Source organism: Rhinatrema bivittatum, chromosome 6 (assembly GCF_901001135.1).
Source record: "Rhinatrema bivittatum chromosome 6, aRhiBiv1.1, whole genome shotgun sequence".
Lineage (NCBI taxonomy): Eukaryota > Metazoa > Chordata > Amphibia > Gymnophiona > Rhinatrematidae > Rhinatrema > Rhinatrema bivittatum.
The window spans coordinates 220,365,385-220,383,699 of record NC_042620.1 but is presented as its reverse complement, the minus strand read 5'-3'; the positions used below and the strand labels follow the sequence as shown (position 1 = coordinate 220,383,699).

General features: G+C 44.6%; 1 protein-coding gene across 1 annotated transcript in view; it reads left to right on the top strand.

Moving 5' to 3' along the window:
- LOC115093265 (diamine acetyltransferase 1-like) overlaps positions 1 to 18,315 on the top strand; it is a 106,911-nt gene that overhangs the window by 30,444 nt on the left and 58,152 nt on the right. The window contains exon 3 of the mRNA XM_029604930.1: positions 4,536 to 4,616. Within this exon, the coding sequence (XP_029460790.1) occupies positions 4,536 to 4,616 (81 nt within the window). The remainder of the gene's footprint in view (positions 1 to 4,535; positions 4,617 to 18,315) is intronic.

The window sequence follows — 18,315 nt, the reverse complement described above, 5'->3', positions numbered from 1 at the left end:
TCTTCCGTGTTCTTCTCTCTTTGGATGTCAGATGGCTGCGGCCTACTTGCATAGGTTCATCTTCGCCAGCAACTGGGACCAAAGGAACAGGCCTGGGTGTGGACTTAACTCGAGCTTCACCCTGAAAGGGTTTTCTGGGAGTCTTGGTCTCTTGAACCTTGTCACGAAGTCGGCGGTCAATCCTTGTTGCCAACTTCACTAGTTCAGCCAAGGTCTCAGGCATCTCACGAGTGGCAAGCTTTTCCTTGAGAAGAGAGTTCAGTCCTTCAAATAAGAGGGTCTTCAGGCACTTCGGGTCCCAGGATAGTTCAGACGCCAGTGTCTTGAACGCGATAGCGAAGTCAGCTAATGGTTTATTACCTTGATCATGTGAACCAAGGACGATCCTGCAGTGGTATACCGGGCAGGGTCATCGAAAACTGATTTAAACAGTTCGAGGAATCCTTCAAGGTCGTGAAGAATTGGATCCTCCTGCTCCCACAGCGAAGAGGCCCAAGACAATGCTCGTCCGTCTAGATACGACAGGATATAGGTGGTCTTGGCATAAGCTGTGGGAAAATGGCTGGGTTGCAGGGAATAGTGCATGCAGCACTGGTTAATGAAACCTCTGCATCTCCAAACTTCCCCTGAGAAGAGGCTAGGAGCAGATAGAGGTGCAATAGTCTTGACCGTCACTTCAGACGGTGTAGCTTCTTTACCTGTGGTGGTAGGTAAGTTCATCTGTGTGTGCAGTAGATTGAATGCAGCGGTCAAACCCTCCAGCGCATTCTGCTGTTCGGAGATTCGCTGGGCCAGGGCTGGAATGGCCTGCAATGCGGTGAGCTGAGCTGGATCCATGGAGTTAGCAATCTGTTATGGTTAAGCGGTGTTTGGGTGGATCCTTGGGTACTGTGGCAGATGACTACGCCCACAGGGAGGAGCCCCGTGAGGAGCCACAGTACTAGGCTAGACTCAGAACGCACAAACGTTCTTTATTATACAGCTTGAAGAGTACCACCAGAGGTGGCAGTAGTGAGGCAGTCTGGTAGTAGCAGTCTCAGGGACGTTGGCAGAGGGAGCCCTTCTCACGCTGTTGGTACAGGAATGTTCCGAAGCAGGTTTCCCAGCTAGGTAGTACTGTGGATGAGACAGACTGAGAGTTAGAGTACTCATTAGGTGTTTGCTGTAGGTATGCGATTCCACCAGGTTGAAGTAGAAAGTGCAGGCACCGAGGCAGGAAGAGCAGGCCCTCGAGGAGCAAGTACCTGTTCCCTGTAAGGCACCTGAAATAAAGCAGAGGGCCCCCGAGGAGCGGTTACCCAGGTTAGCAGTTACCCCAAATGGCAGAAAGAGAGCTTCCAGTGGCAGCACGGAAGCGGCAGAGTAGCGTAGACAGGAACGGATTCGAGTCCTTGCTAACTCAGTGAGCCAGCAAATTAGAATAGGTTATATATCCGGATGGTGTGACGTCAGCAAGGGGGAACACCCCCGAGGTTCGCGCCAAGGTTGGAATAAAGACGTGGGTGACGCGCGCGCACCCTAGTAGGTACCTGGGAGGAGCATGGCGGGAGGCTGCACCATGGCCGTTCTGGGGACGCCGGAGAGGTCGGCTTGTAGAAGCAGTGGTAGCCATCTTTCCTAGGTACGCGGGAGGAGCCGGAACAAGGTGAGGCAAACGGGGCGAAGCCGTCTAGCACCGACGGATGCCACTGATACTTGAAGGATGAGACGAGACTCAGGAGGTTTGAAGGATGAGACGAGACTCACGATACTTGAAGGATGAGACGAGACTCAGGAGGTTTGAAGGATGAGACGGAACTCAGGAGGTTTGAAGCCTGAGAAAGAACTTGGGAGATTGCTTGAAGAACTCAGACGGAGTCACAAATCAAGAATTCTGAATTGGTACTGCCACACCACGCGCAGTACACAGCCAGTCAAGGCAGTTTACGGACCACGCTGGTGGTTCCCGACTCAGGTTGCTTGGAGGTTTCAAGATGAAGACTTCGGCGAGGCCTGCACCGAGGCACACCCTCCACAGCCAGTCAAGGCAAGGCATGGACCACGCTGGCATGGAACAGGTTTAGGCAGAGTTCTTAGTCAAAGATAGAGGCAGACGCAAGGGATTCCGGAGACCCGGACAGGATTCAGGATTTGGAGTAGGAGCTTGGAGATGGGACTCAGAGCAAGGAAACCAGTCGGGACTCAGTGCAAGGAACATTAAAAGCTGGGATCTTCTGGAGGCTTATGCTGCTGTGGTGAAGGATATCTGGATAAAAGAAGATCAGGACGTGAAGACATCCGGAGAAGAGGATATCAGGACTTCAGGGGATCTGAAGGTCGAAACTGTTGCGTCCGTCGGTGCTAGACGGCTTCACCCCGTTTGCCTCACCTTGTTCACGGCTCCTCCCGCTTACCTAGGAAAGATGGCTACCACTGCGTCTACAAGCCGACCTCTCCGGCATCCCCAGAATGGCTATGGTGCAGCCTCCCGCCATGCTCCTTCCAGGTACCTACTAGGGTGCGCGCGAGTCACCCATGTCTTTATTCCAACCTTGGCGCGAACCTCGAGGGCGTTACCCCTTGCTGACGTCACGCCATCCGGGTATATAACCTATTCTAATTTGCTAGCTCATCGAGTTAGCAAGGACTTGAATCTGGACTCATATCCATTCCTGTCTACACTACTCTGCCGCTTCTGTGCTGCCGCTGGAAGCTCTCTCTCTGCCTTTCAGGGTAACTGCTAACCTGGGTACCCGCTCCTCGGGGGCCCTCTGCTTTATTTCAGGTGCCTTACAGGGAACAGGTACTCGTTCCTTGAGGGCCTGCTCTCCCTGCCCCGGTGCCTGCACTTTCTACTTCAACCTGGTGGAATCGCATATCTACAGCAAACACCTAGTGAGTACTCTAATTTTCAGTCTGTCTCATCCACAGTGCTACCTAGCTGGGAAACCTGCTTTGGAACATTCCTGTACCAAGGGGGTGAGAAGGGCTCCCTCTGCTGAGGTCCCTGAGACTGCTACCATCAGACTGCCTCACTACTGCCACCTCTGGTGGTACTCTTCAAGCTGTATAATAAAGAACTAACTGTGTTTGTGCGTTCTGAGTCTAGCCTAGTATTGTGGCTCCTCACGGGGCTCCTCCCCGTGGGTGTGGTCATCTGCCACAGTACCCAAGGATCCACCCAAACACCGCTTAACCATAACAGAAACATCAGGAACATCAGGAGATCTGAAGAGAAGGACGTTGGAACATCAGGAACTGGACGGACGAAGACACGGGATCCGACGAGAGACCTTGACGAAGATGAAGACGAAGACATGGAATTCCAAAATGGAACAGAGTGCCTAGGAGAAGCTGGATTGAAGAGAAGTCCTAAGGAGGACTGGCTCCTTGTGAAGGCACCGAAGCAATGAAGACAGGCTCTTCTTATAGGGCTGAAAAGGCACACCCAAGATGAAGTCATCAGGAGGGGCCGCAGGATCCTCCCACCGTGGGCACTTTAAGAAATGAAGAGAGGCGCGGCCTCGCGCCTAAGGTGGAAGGGGCAGGACCTTGGTGAGCAGCGTCCCTGCCGCAGCACAGAGCAGGAGCAGGGCTGGGCCGCGGAACAGGCCCCGACGGTGGAGCGGCGGCGTGCAAGCCGCAAAGAAGAAGCTGGGAGCGGTCTCTGCCGCAGGAAAGAAGCCGACGGTGGAGGCCTTCCCCCCCCCCCCCCCCCCCGGAGGGGAGAAGATGATGTCGGTGGCCTCCAGGCCGCGTAGGAACGCTGTCGGCGGCATCCTGGCTGCAAGGGCAGCACCCGGGTGGCTCTAGCCACATGGAGAGGACATCAGCGGCCTCTGGGCCTTAAAGGAGCTGAAAAAAAAGAGGTGAGAGGCTACCCGCGGCTCCGGCCGCTGGTAGAATCATAACACACACTCAGCATCATCTCCATATTGGTTCACTAAACTGAGAAAAAGATATTTTACAATTCTCTCATTATCTGATGTCCATCATCCTTGAGACATGTAAGACTGAAACATGTGTTGGGTTTATGTTAGTTCTATACTACAGTTTCCTTTTGGGTTTATATAAAATTTCTACTGTGCTTTATCAATATACAGTATATAGAGGTTAGTGGTAGGAGCAAGGTTGAGAAGCTGGGTATAAAAACGGGGCCTACGAGTTTAAATATGGAAACTTGTATACACCGTCCTGTACCCAGGATGTTGGAGGATTAAAAAGGGAAGACAGCAAATAAATATTGGTAAATATTCTGCAGTTGATCAAGCTTGTATGGCTGATAGCCAGGGTATATCTTTAACTAGTGCCAAATAGAATCAATTGAGCCTTATCTTTTGATGTCTGCTTTGATCCTGTGTGTCCCAATTTTTTACTGCATGACTTTCATTTATTTTTTGATCCTCATTTTTGTTACATATACTGTTGAGGGCATTACACCCAGTTGACTTCTGGGCCAGCTTGGTTAGTATGCCCTTTCTAAGCAAATCAAAATATTCTCCTGACTACAGCTTTATACTTGCAGCTTGGCATATGCTCATTAGTTTTATTTTTAGATTTACTAGAAGATGGGTTTGGAGAGCACCCTTTCTATCACTGTCTACTTGCAGAGATGTCGAAAGAGAAAGAAACAAAAGGTAGGTTATTTTTTTTTAAATATTTGCTTACTGACATCTCCCTTACTTTTAATGCCTTGTCTTTCTGAATGTTAAACAGAATGCCAAAGTGTGTTTTAATATTTAGTGGCTGTGGATGAATAATTTTTTCCCTTTAGGAATTCAAGGTTCAATGTTTATCATAGTTATTATAAGAAGCAGAAAAAAAAGTTGGCACAGTACCTTTTTTTAACTTTTTATTCCTTTTAAACCAGAACAAAGGCATTTGAACAAATGAACCTCTCAAAGGTCAATTTCCATCATTTCTCTCATCATTTTTCACACCAAGTACAAACACTATTGCAAATACTGTATAATAGCTTTAGTGTCAACAATAAACACAATTGTTATGATACAGACTACATTTCTTCAAAATTTCTCCTATAGTACTATGAATACCTCCCTAATTTTTCGTCAGATGTGTTAGATTTTCAATCAGGGCTATGTCATTTATTTTATTTATTTGGTATTTATAAACTGCCCATACCAAGGCCTTAGGCGGAGAACATAGGGAAAACATACACAATTGAAACAGTAAATTATAAACTCAACAACTCAAGATACAATCACCTGTATGAGCAACAATAAAAATTCCTGCTCAAAATTACTTCATTCCAGAGTATCCTCACCCCAACTCAGCCATCTCATGAGCTTGTTTGTATCAATATTCCATTGTAAAGGATGTTTTCCGTATTATCACAAAAGTAAATCATGCTGTGTGTATTATTTCATTGGCCAATAGCCTCTTAATCAAACTCAGGGCCTGTTCCTCCACCATCCGAGCAAGCATAAGTCCAGTGTCAAGAAAGTTTTCGTTCCCCAATATGCTTAATATCTTATGCTCAACAGCTCAACATACTTCAAAAATTTTATTACCCTTGCACAAGACTACCATTTGTGCAAGTATTACCCCTGTGTGGTCGCTTGGGAGCAGCCACAAGTTGGAAAACAGCCAGGAGTACAAAAAGGAGGCCAAACTCTGGTTCCACACAAATTCTTTTTTCACATGTAAAACCTAAAGTACAGAGTAGAGGTTGCTTACCTCAGCAGTCTCACAACAATCAAATATATGCAGTCCTTGCTTAGGCTGGCTTTCTGTCTTCTCTCTGGGGCTCTTCCCAGCCTTCTGGGCCCTGCCTTCTTATCCAAGGCTGCAGGAATCCTCCCTTGCCCAGAATCCCTTTCTGGGTTGGCTCTTAAAGAGGACCGAGCAAGATAGCTGTGGCCGATCCTTTAATGTGGTCTGAGGAAATTTCTTACATAAGCCCTCACATATCCTCCCCCTCAATTCAGCCTTGTCAGGTCGAGTGTCCAGCTGTGCCTAGGCTAATTTATGGTTCCTCCTCAAGGATGTCCAGCCCTAGCTACCTGTAAGCTGGCCCCATAAGGTTGCAAACTGGGGCAGACACGGCCCAGAACAACCAGGTATGGGAGCTTGGTAAAGACTCCTGTTTCCATAATGGCTTGTCCTGCTGTGGTAATCAGTAGGACCTGACTAATTGAATATTTCTGTTTGTCCCCATGTATACAGGCAAGTGTCTCTTTCCTCTTATGACTGATGAGGTCTTTTTAGAGCAGATATTCACAAATGAGAGTCTTGCCAGACCCTGAATCCAACAAAGCTTGGGTAGGAACTTTATCCAGCTCCACCTAGATCACAAATTCCTTAAGATCCCAATATGGAATATCCACCAAATTATGGTTTTGAAGTTTTGCAATACTAATCATCCATTTGTGTTCCCACTTTCCATTCTTATTCTGGGGCTCTGTCTCTGCCCCCTGCTCCTTTTTGTGCTGTTCCACCAGCTTGCATTCCCATTCCATGTCTTCAAGCCATAGGTTCTCTGTCTTACAAAAAGAGCATGCTGGTGGGGCAGTTTCCTCTTGGCTTTACCTGTTCCTCTCAAAGGCTCTTCATTCTTAGCTTTTCCATATGGACAGTGGTCTTCCTCATGTCCATTCCTTGCACAGAAGGAAAAAATATCCGTAGCTTTGTTCCTTGGTTGTGCCAGTATCTCAAAATTCCTTTTTACCTTTGATTTGAGGATCGTCCCTGCTTTGGAGATTCACTTTTATCCAAGTGAACTTTACCTCTAGTGCTGGCTGCATCACTAAGCTAATGTCCATAACTTTGTTTCCCTCATACAACAGTCCTTTGCCAAATGACTTCTCCTTCCACAGTTAAAGCATGTGGGAGAAACTGTGGCTGGAGGTCTGGGTGCAGAAGATGAGCTGTCTGCCTCAGAGGGTTGTTGCTGGGGGTCCTCCATTCTCATTGCTGCACCAAGGAGGCTGTGTGGGCTGTCTTTCTAGCCTCTGTGCCATGTCGGGCATTAATTGTGCTTGGTGGAAGGTGTCCACTATTTCTAGCGCTTTTTCCAAAGTGAACCTGGGGTGCCGACAGACTCCAGTTCTGCATGGGCCGGTCAAGCATGTCTAGGAACTGTTCCAGAAGCACGTGGCTGGTTACCTTGAGGCTGGACTATGCTTTGGACTGCAGCCATTTTCACCCGGCGTCTTTCAGTCGGTGAAATAGATTTCGGGGACTTTCCCCAAGCTGCATAATGCCCTACCGAAACTGTTGTTGGAAGGAAGTATATCTTGCCCTTTCTAAGATGGTGGTCTTGACTTCCCCTTAGGTGGCCCTTCTGAAGTGGCTGCTTGGAAGGCCACTTGGTTTTTGCCTGAAGCAATTTTGCCAGGTAAGTGTTCCAGTTAGCTACTGGCCAACCTGTCATGCAGGCAGTCCTTTCAAAATTTCTCAAGAATATCTCTGGGTCCCCTGCCTTCAACTTAAACAGGACGGGAGGTGGTGGATTCATCTGGGTTGTGGCAGCTTGCAGTTGGATGAACTGTTCAGATAGATTTTGAACAAGCCACACACTTGGTGAGTACGAGAGTTGCAGGAAAACAAAAAACTTTTCTCACCTGTCCGGCTCTTACTAACTGGTTATTTCACTAGCTGCTTCAGGCAGGGCTAGCCCCCTTGGCCTGATATAACAAAGTCCTGTGCTATCCCTGCTATCAGGCACTATAAAAAATGTTATTTCTTGTCTCTGTGTGCTCCTGTCTTTGCTCCCCACTTAGAATAGGGGTCCCACTGCTACCAGCATATGTGCTTGCTCAGGAGTGTTTCTCAACAGCCAGGAGTACAAAAAAGAGGCTAAATTCTGACTGGTTCCACACAATCTCTTTATTCACAAACAAAACCCAGAGTACAGTGTAGAGGCCGCTTACCTCAGCAATCTCACAGCAATCAAATATATGCAGTCCTTGCCTAGGCTGGCTTTCTGTCTTCTCTCTTATCCAAGGCTGCCTTCTTATCCAAGGCTGCAAAGATCCTCTCTGGCCCAGTATCCCTTGCTAGGCTGGCTCTTAAACAGGACGGTCCAGATAGCTGCAGCTGATTCTTTAAGGTGATCTGAGGGAGTTTCTTATAAGAACATGCCATACTGGGTCAGACCAAGGATCCATCAAGCCCAGCATCCTGTTTCCAACTGTGGCCAATCCAGGCCATAAGAACCTGGCAAGTACCCAAACACTAAGAAGATCCCATGCTACTGTTGCTAGTAATAGCAGTGGCTATTTTCTAAGTCAACTTAATTAGTAGCAGGTAATGGACTTCTCCTCCAAGAACTTATCCAATCCTTTTTTAAACCCAGCTACACTAACTGCACTAACCACATCCTCTGGCAACAAATTCCAGAGTTTAATTATGCGTTGAGTGAAAAAGAACTTTCTCCGATTAGTTTTAAATGTGCCACATGCTAACTTCATGGAGTGCCCCCTAGTCTTGCTATTATCCGAAAGAGTAAATAACTTTCACATTAACCTGTTCTAGACCTCTCATGATTTTAAACACCTCTATCATATCCCCCCTCAGCCGTCTCTTCTCCAAGTGAAAAGTCCTAACCTCTTTAGTCTTTCCTCATAGGGGAGCTGTTCATTCCCTTTATCATTTTGGTCGCCCTTCTCTGTACCTTCTCCATCGTAACTATATCTTTTTTGAGATACGGCGACCAGAATTACACAGTATTCAAGGTGCAGTCTCACCATGGAGAGATACAGAGGCATTATGATATTTTCTGTTTTATTCACCATTCCCTTTCTAATAATTCCCAACATTCTGTTTGCTTTCTTGACTGCCGCAGCACACTGAACCGATGAGTTCAATGTGTTATCCACTATGACGCCCAAATCTCTTTCTTGGGTAGTAGCTGCTAATATGGAACACAACATTGTGTAACTATAGCATGGGTTATTTTTCCCTATATGCATCACCTTGCACTTATCCACATTAAATTTCATCTGCCATTTGGATGCCCAATTTTCCAGTCTCAGAAGGTCTTCCTGCAATTTATCACAATCTGCTTGTGATTTAACTACTCTGAACAATTTTGTATCATCTGCAAATTTGATTACCTCACTCGTCGTATTTCTTTCCAGATCATTTATAAATATATTGAAAAGTAAGCGTCTCAATACAGATCCCTGAGGCACTCTACTGCCCACTCCCTTCCATGGAGAAAATTGTCCATTTAATCTTACTCTCTGTTTCTTGTCTTTTAGCTAGTTTGTAATCCACGAAAGGACATCGCCACCTATCCCATGACTCTTTCTTTTTCCTAGAAGTCTCTAATGAGGAACTTTGTCAAACGCCTTCTGAAAATCCAAATATACCACATCTACCGGTTCACCTTTATCCACTTGTTTATTAACTACTTCAAAAAAGTGAAGCAGATTTGTGAGGCAAGACTTATTTGGGTAAAGCCATGCCGACTTTGTTCCATTAAACCATGTCTTTCTATATGTTCTGTGATTTTGATATTTAGATCAATTTCCACTATTTTTCCTGGCATTGAAGTCAGGCTAACTGGTCTGTAGTTTCCCTTATCGCCCCTGGAGCCTTTTTTAAATATTGGGGTTACATTAGCCACCCTCCAGTCTTCAGGTACAATGGATGATTTTAATGATAGGTTATAAATTTTTACTAATAGGTCTGAAATTTCATTTTTTAGTTCCTTCAGAACCCTGGGGTGTATACCATCTGGTCCAGGTGATTTACTACTCTTCAGTTAGTCAATCAGGCCTATCACATCTTCTAGGTTCACCGTGATTTGGTTCAGTCCATCTGAATCATTACCCATGAAAATCTTCTCCGATACGGGTATCTCCCCAACATCCTCTTCAGTAAACACTGAAGCAAAAAAATCATTTAATCTTTCCGCGATGGCCTTATCTTCTCTAATTGCCCCTTTAACCCCTCGATCATCTAACGGTCCAACTGACTCCCTCACAGATTTTCTGCTTTGGATATATTTTAAAAAGTTTTTACTGTGTGTTTTTGCCTCTACGGCCAACTTCTTTTCAAAGTCTCTCTTAGCCTGTCTTATCAGTGTCTTATCAGTGTGTGATGAACTGGTATTAACTGTGAGCAGTTAATACCAGTTCATCACACACACATAACAATGAATTCTGAAACTAGACTTCTTTCTCTTGCTGGATCCTCACAATATTAGTTTGTTTTTCATTTCCTCTTAATTTTGTTAAGCAGGCTTATAATGTTTTCTGTGCCCCTTTGATAGTCAGCATATGATGTCAGTTCATGCTGTCTTTTTTTCTAAATTCAGTCCCAGAAAATTTGAAAATGTTTTATTTAAATGACATTTACGGCACAACCTCGATGTTGCTTGGCCCCAGCAACTTTTGTTTACTTGGTGTCTGGTATGTGATTTCCACTTACTGTACAGCAAGAAAGCTGTATAGAGAATTCAGAGATTGAGTGTAATCTTCCAGCTACTGCTTTTCTGTACACCCTCTGACTTAATATCCTAGCGATATTAAGTTGGAGGAACCAAAAGTAAAAAAAATAAAATAAAAAAAAAGTAAAAAAAATCTGCCCGCCCCCCAGGGGGTTCTCTTACCGGCATACTCGCACCCACTCCAGTCCAGCGCAGAGCCAGCTGTTGAAACTGCCCAATATATCGAGCTGTTGCTTCCCCACTGTTCCCGCTGCACTTCGGGGACTCTGGGATATTATTTCGCCGCGGCTCTACCACGTGGCCCGGCGCCATTTTAGCTTCCTTCACCTCCCGCGGGGCTCTCTCCTCCTCCGCCACGCTTTCACTGCCAGCAGCCGATTTCGTCTTTAAATTGTTCACCCTGCTCGTCGTGGTCGTGGGGGTGCCGTTTCCCTGCAAGTACCATTCCTTTTTGGGGGCGCTGGGGAGTTAGTTCGCCGAGATCCCGGACCCCACCACGTGGTCCGGCGCCATACTTGCGGTCTTCATCTCCCGCGGGGCTCCCTCCTCCTCTGCTCCGTTCTCACTGCCGGCTGCCTCTCTCTGCCTACAATTGATCCTGCTCATAGCCCGGCATTTCCCCCTGCTTGCCCTGCTCGTCTTAGCCGTCGGGGTGCCGATTCGCTAATTTTACATGCTTTTTCCCCTCCCTGCTACAGCGAGCAAAGAGATCAAGCTGCCATTGCCCCGGGATGACGTCACTTCCTCTGTTGGGAGGATTTTAAGCAGTGATTAGTGATAAAGCAAGTATTTTACAAGTTCCCTGTACATACCTGGATCAGTCCAGACAGTGGGTTATGTCCCCCTTCCAGCAGATGGAGTCAGAGCAAAAACTGTAAGGACAGCTCCTAATAGGTTGGAGCGCCCCCTGCGTCCCTTCAGTATTACTCTGACTCCAGCAGATGAAAGGTGGCACCTGTGGTCCCCCATTAGATCTTGGTTAAGGGGTTGGGATTTTTTTCCTCTCCTTCTCTAGTTTTAATTTCTTGGTATGGATCAAATTTAAAAAATAAATAAATAAATAAATTATGTATTTCCTTTCCTTGCTCACACTTGAGCTTGCAGGCTGAACTGTCAGGGACAGTTGTTTACTTGTTTTCTCCTTTGGGGTAAGATTTTTGTCTTTTTCCCTTTCAGTTAGCTTACCTTGCTGTCCTGGGGTGTAAGTTGGTGGATCCGATCTCTCCCCCCCCCCCCTACAGCCCGCCCTGAGAAGTCGCTTCCTCGGGGCAGTTGGGACAGAGAAGCGCCAATCCTCTGTCCCCTGTTTCTTGCTGCTGACAGCTTCGGGAGAGTGTTAGAGGTAGTTTACCTCTCCCATGCCGCGAACTTCTCGATGTTTGGCCTGCGGGGAGTCTGGGTCCCGACTCTCCCGCGAGGGCCTCTGTCTCCGATGCCTCCCCGGTGGGGAGGGCTCCTCAAGGCAGGGGGGACGTTCAGTTTTGCGCACTTCAGCGCGTCCACCTGCTGGCACATCGGCCCCGTTCCCGTCAGAGGCGGGAACAGCGGCCATCTTGGATTTACAGCTGCCTGCTTCTTTGCATCCCAATCTCCCTGCCGGCTCCGATTCTTTTAACTCCTGCGGTCCCACCGGAGGTCCCTTCAACATCGGGGCAGTTAAATATGACCCCCCCCCCGTGGCCCCCCTGGGGCCCTTCACCCCGGAGTTCATTTTATTAATTCATAATGCATATCTCCTCTCTCAAGATGCAGCAGGGCTCCTACCTCCACCCAAAATTCCAAGGATTGAAGGGAGTGGAGATTCTCCGGATACTATCCCAGTTCCTGGCAATCCCAGGGACAGGGGTCCCTCACTTGCCGCCGTCTGGCGCCTCTAGGGTAAGGGTGACCTCACACCCACCCAATGCAGACTCCCCACCTCCTCAGAATCCTGACGTGGATCCGGGCGAACCGACCCCACTACTGGAGGGGGATGATCCCCGTGTCTTACGACTTTTTCAGAGGGAGGAATTGGATCTTCTCATCCCCCAGGTCCTCGAGGAATTAGACATTGAGGCTCCTCAGGAGCCTGCTGTTCCCGATACCACTGGTAGGAAGGGGGATCCTGTTCTGTGGGTCTCCGTCCGCCGGCGAAAACTTTTCCTTTTCATCACAGACTGCTTCAACTGTTGTCCAAAGAGTGGGATGCTCCTGATGGTTCTCTCAAGATCGCAGAGCCATGGACAAGGTCTATACACTCCCGGAGGAATCTTTGGAATTCCTCAAGGTACCCAGCGTTGATTCTTCGGTGTCCGCAGTCACCAAGAGAACTACTATTCCGGTTACTGGTGGTACCGCGTTAAAAGACATCCAGGATCGTAAACTTGAAGTGTATTTGAAAAGAATCTTCGGCTATCATACATGTAAAGTGCATGGATAATTATGAGTGCAGGAAAGTTTGGGAACTTAACATCTATAGTCACTTAACTCAAGGTCAAGCAGATTCATTCTTTTCACACACAGGTACCTAGTGTGTAAATGTGAGATTAGTATGGACACAGTGCTTGATTGACCCAAGGAGAACCAGATGATAGAGCAGAAAAGTGAGAAACTTTACAGGATAGGAGAAATAGAAGAAGCATAAAATGTGCATAACTCCGTTTACTGTGTCTGGATTTACTCTGCACCAAGCAAATAAATAGCTATTAAGGTGAGGGTTTCTGTATCATGGTGCTCCAAGTTATTGGTGTGTGAAATTGGACTTGGTACACTGGTTTTCTGAATTAGTATTATATTGTTGATATTGAGTTCCCCATTATTTTGTTCTGCTTTGCTGTCTACATAATAGGAGGTATCTGTGATTGTTTCTTTATTGCGCATTTATAATCAAGTGTTTAGTGTGAAGTTCCTCATCAAGAGGACACCTGACAATCTTCAGGTGGTGACCTAACAATGCAATAACTCTTTGAGCAGGGCATGCATACACTTCCCTGTCTACACAGCTTGGAAATCAGTTTAATAAATTCTGTGAGCAGTTAATACCAGTTCATCACACACACATAACAATGAATTCTGAAACTAGACTTCTTTCTCTTGCTGGATCCTCACAATATTAGTTTGTTTTTCATTTCCTCTTAATTTTGTTAAGCAGGCTTATAATGTTTTCTGTGCCCCTTTGTCAGTCAGCATATGATGTCAGTTCATGCTGTCTTTTTTTCTAAATTCAGTCCCAGAAAATTTGAAAATGTTTTATTTAAATGACATTTACGGCACAACCTCGATGTTGCTTGGCCCCAGCAACTTTTGTTTACTTGGTGTCTGGTATGTGATTTCCACTTACTGTACAGCAAGAAAGCTGTATAGAGAATTCAGAGGTTGAGTGTAATCTTCCAGCTACTGCTTTTCTGTACACCCTCTGACTTAATATCCTAGCGATATTAAGTTGGAGGAACCAAAAGTAAAAAAAATAAAATAAAAAAAAAGTAAAAAAAATCTGCCCGCCAGTCAGCGGTTAGCAAAACGGATGCTCAGTTTTACCGGTGACCGTTTTCCTAACCTGTGGCTGTCAGCGGGTTTGGAAACCGACACCAGTAAAATTGAGCATCAGTTATCTGGACCTGCTGACAGCCGCCTCTACTACTAATAAGGAGGTTCTAGGGACGCCTTATTGGCCCTAGCGCCTCCTTATTAGCACGACCCCTCATTTAAATACTGAATCGCGTGCCCAGGAGAGGTGGCTGGGTGAGCATCGGAAGAGCAGGCATTCAATATGGATTACCCGCTTTCCTGCGTTTCTTTCTGTATCAGCCTGCATGTGATGAACGTTGAGAAGAAAGTTTAGAATAGTACTTCAACATAACTTGAAGTTATTTTCTTTCATTCTGAGGCAGATTGTATGTGCCATTGTCAGGTTGGGGCCCATAATGATAAGTAACACTAGTACCATTTCAAGTAAGGATTTATTTTAATATAAGTCGAACTCAGGCAGGACCTGGTGTATATTGCAGGCTATTCATGAATACAAATCAGGCTTCAGTTACACAACTTATGTTATGGGGCAAGGCTTTAACTGTTCCATAAATCTGATCCAGGGTGTAGGTATTCAGTAAATCTTTACTTCTTCTTAAACAGACACAATACACATATAGCTAAGTTGCTCACCTCTAACAGGTGTTTTCTGTAGACAGCAGGATAAATCTGCCAAACAGATGGGTGACATCATATGCCATTACCAAGATGGAAAAGCTCTCTTAGAGCTCAGAAAAGCTCAAGGTTTTTCTGAGCAAGTGTGGATCTTCCTATGTAGCTGCCTACTGACAGGCCGATACAGAAAAACGCGCGGGAGAGCCGGCGAGCGCCCACTCTCCCGACGTGCACAGGCCACTCTTCTGGGCGCGTGATTCAGAAAGCCCAGATATGTAAATTAGGGCCAGCAGTAAAAGGAGGCGCTAGGGACACTAGCGCGTCCCTAGCGCTTCCTTTTTGACAGAAGCATTGGCTGTCAGCGGGTTTGACAGCCGACGCTCAATTTTACCGGCGTCTTTTTTTTTTTTTTTTTAAATTTTGGAGCCTCCGACTTAATATCGCTATGATATTAAGTCTGAGGGTGTACAGAAAAGCAGTTTTTTCTGCTTTTCTGTACACTTTCCCGGTGCCGGCCAAAATTAACGCCAGCCTTTGGCAGGCGTTAATTTCTGAAAGTAAATTGTGCGGCTTGGCTGCACATTTTACTTTCTGTATCGCGCGGGAATAACTAATAGGCCCATCAACATGCATTTGCATGTTGTGGGCATGATTAGTTTTGGTGGGGTTGGCTGCGCGTTTTCGACGCGCTATTACCCCTTACTGTATAAGGGGTAAAAATAGCGCGTCGAAAACACGCGGACAAACGTGTATCGGCCTGTTAGTGAGTCTCTTCAGTCTTTATGGAAAGCTAAATGGGAGAAGGGAAAGATTGTGTAGCCAATTTATCTTGCTGTTTATGGAGAACACCTATTACAGATGAGCAAATTAGCTTTTTTTATGAATAAGCAAGATAATATTAACCACACAAGTGGGGACTCGCAAGCCAAAGGTTGCATATAATTTGTTGTTTTTTTCATGTTAGCAGTGGATTATTGCAACCCGTGTTTATTGTCTATCATTTGAGGGAAGTGCTGAAGGAATTAATTCTACAAACTTTGAAAAACTGCTGGTCCCAAACTGCTTTTTTGATGTGAAGCATTTTCCAGGCAGTAATGAGCAGTGAAGGTATGAATGGAAGACCATGTAGCAGCCTTGCAAATATCTTGTATGGAAGCAGAGCAAAGATAGGTTAAAGAAGCTGCTGTAGCCCTAACCTGATGGGCTTTCATTTTACTTTCAAGATATAGTCCTGCTTGATTATAGCAATAAGTGATGCAATCAGAGATCAAATCCAAAGAGTAAATGAAAAAAAATCCCCCATTGCATGGATTAAAAGAAACAGCTGTGAGGACCTTCTGTGGGATTTGTTCTTTGTAAATAGAAAAGTGAAGCTCTTCTGCAGTCCAGTGTATGAAGATCCTGCTCATCCCTTATGAGTTCATGATCATGAAAAAAAATTTGGCAACACAATGGACAGATTTCACAATGAATGGATTTAATTGAAATTGAGAAACCACTTCCGGGAGAAATGAGTTTTCAAAACTACTCTGTTGTGAAAAAATGGTGTATAAGGAGAGTATGAGACAAAAATTGCAAATGACCTATTCTTCGAGCAAAAGTAATAGCCAACAATTCCAAGAAAGGAATTTTAGTTGTTGCCAAGGGTTTGAATGATGATTTCATGTGCTGAGCAAGGACTATGTTTAGATCCCAAGGAACAGGAGGATCTTTTATTGGAGGTTTCAGATGCATGAGACCTTTCTTGTGTAAATTGTGAATCCCCTGAAAATATGGTTTCTGTCTGCAAGGTCCCCTCTCTTCCTTAGATATCACAAGAAGATGTTCTCCATAGAATAATTAGTGTATATTTTAGTACATATACTTTACTATATGATAGAGTTTTATTGTAAAAGCATGCCAAGAGGGAGAGAGAAAAAGCAAGCTGAAATCTTTTTTGCATTATACATTATGAAGGAGATGAATCATACATTTACATATATATATGCTTACTATTCTAATGTTCCATTTATAGTAACAAACTAACATAACATCTACACCCATATCTGGTGATATCACTATCTACATTGTTATATTGATTGGAAAAATCATCCCAGAATTACTTGGTATATATTGCCATCCAGCAAATACCTTTCACCTATATCTAGTTTATTTTTTATAATTCTTTATTTATGTTATTTTCATTTCACATGTACAGAAAAACATAAACAATTCAGATCATAACAAATACATCGATAATTCTCAAAAGTAATTTCAATTAAGAAATCCATCTTAAATTGTGCATCTGAACTCCTAAAACAAAATATCAACTTTCATTAGGACAAAAAAAGAGGCTGATTTAGGAACTAAAGTAACATATGGAGATATTTATCTGAAAATATAATAATATGTAAACCATAACCTAGTCAATTGGACTACTTACATACATATGCCCTGTTAAGTTACTCACTATTTGGTATTACATTTGAAGGAGATGACTCTGCTATAGGTACTACTGCTGAAACCATAGATTGTTGGGCCTCTATGAATTGTTGAATCGGATCTATGTGAAAAAATACATATGCATGTTCTCCCTTCTTTACTTCGCACCTACAAGGATACCGTAAAAAGAATGTAAATCCCAGTGAAATAATCTGTTGCCGTAAGGCTAAAAATTCTCTTCGCCTAGTTCTAGTGATTGGCGCTAGATCCGGATACAGTTTTACTACTTGGCCATGAAAGCTTGTAGGAAATTTCTTAAAATATGTTTTCATTATACTGTTTATATCTTTAGTTGTTATAAATGATACAATCAGTGTATTCCTATGCAGGACATCTAAATTTGAATCTTCTAAGAAATTGGTAAGATCTACAGGTACTGGGGGTCTCTGTGTTGGGAAATAGCATGTATTAATTGGAGGAATTTCTTCCTCAGAAATTGATAATATTTCTCTAAAATACTTTTTTAGAGAAATAAATGGAATTTCCCCCAGGACCTGAGGAAAATTAGTTATCCTTACATTTAGTTGTCGTGCACGGTTCTCTAACATCTCCAAGCGCCTTGCACTAGCCATCTGATCTTTAATTAGACAAACATTAACTTTCTGCAAAGATTGTATATCTTTTACATTCTCATTTACTCTATGTAATAATTCATGACTTTGATTTTGGACAGTCACTAATTTTCCTTGAAAATCTGAGGACACACAATCAATCTTTCCTTCCAATCTAGCCACAGCTGTATTTAAGTTGTTAACTGCTTGCCATATCGCTTCAAGCATTACCTTTCCAGACAAAGGTGGAATTTGCAGGAGTTCGTTTTCTTTACGGACAGATGTTCCCTCCTGTCCTGCTGCAGACTCCCCTTCTTGGGGTAGCAGCTATATCTAGTTTATTGCTAGCACAGTAGAGTCATTCTAATTGTTTCATATATGCAGTCGCGTAGATACTCTCTTGCTAGTTCCCATGACTTCATCATTTGCTAAGACAGTACTTCATGTTCATCAGGTCTTTATCATTACCAGCACATTCACACCCCTCTCTGATTTTGAAGGTCACATAATGAACTAGAGTTCCTCTGTGGCTCATAAATATAGGGGTGTGATTCTTTGCTAGCTCAGTACAGGGAAAGAAAGGCCCAAGAACAAGATTCCAGCCTTTGTTTTATAAGGAGAAATCCCAATTTCTGGATAGTTTGGGATCTTAGGTTGCTTTTCTTTACACGTGAATCTAACAACTGTAGGCTGATATGAAATAAGAGCATCATCACAGTCTTCATGGTATGCTGCTATAGCACTAAGATGAACTCTGATGAAGTT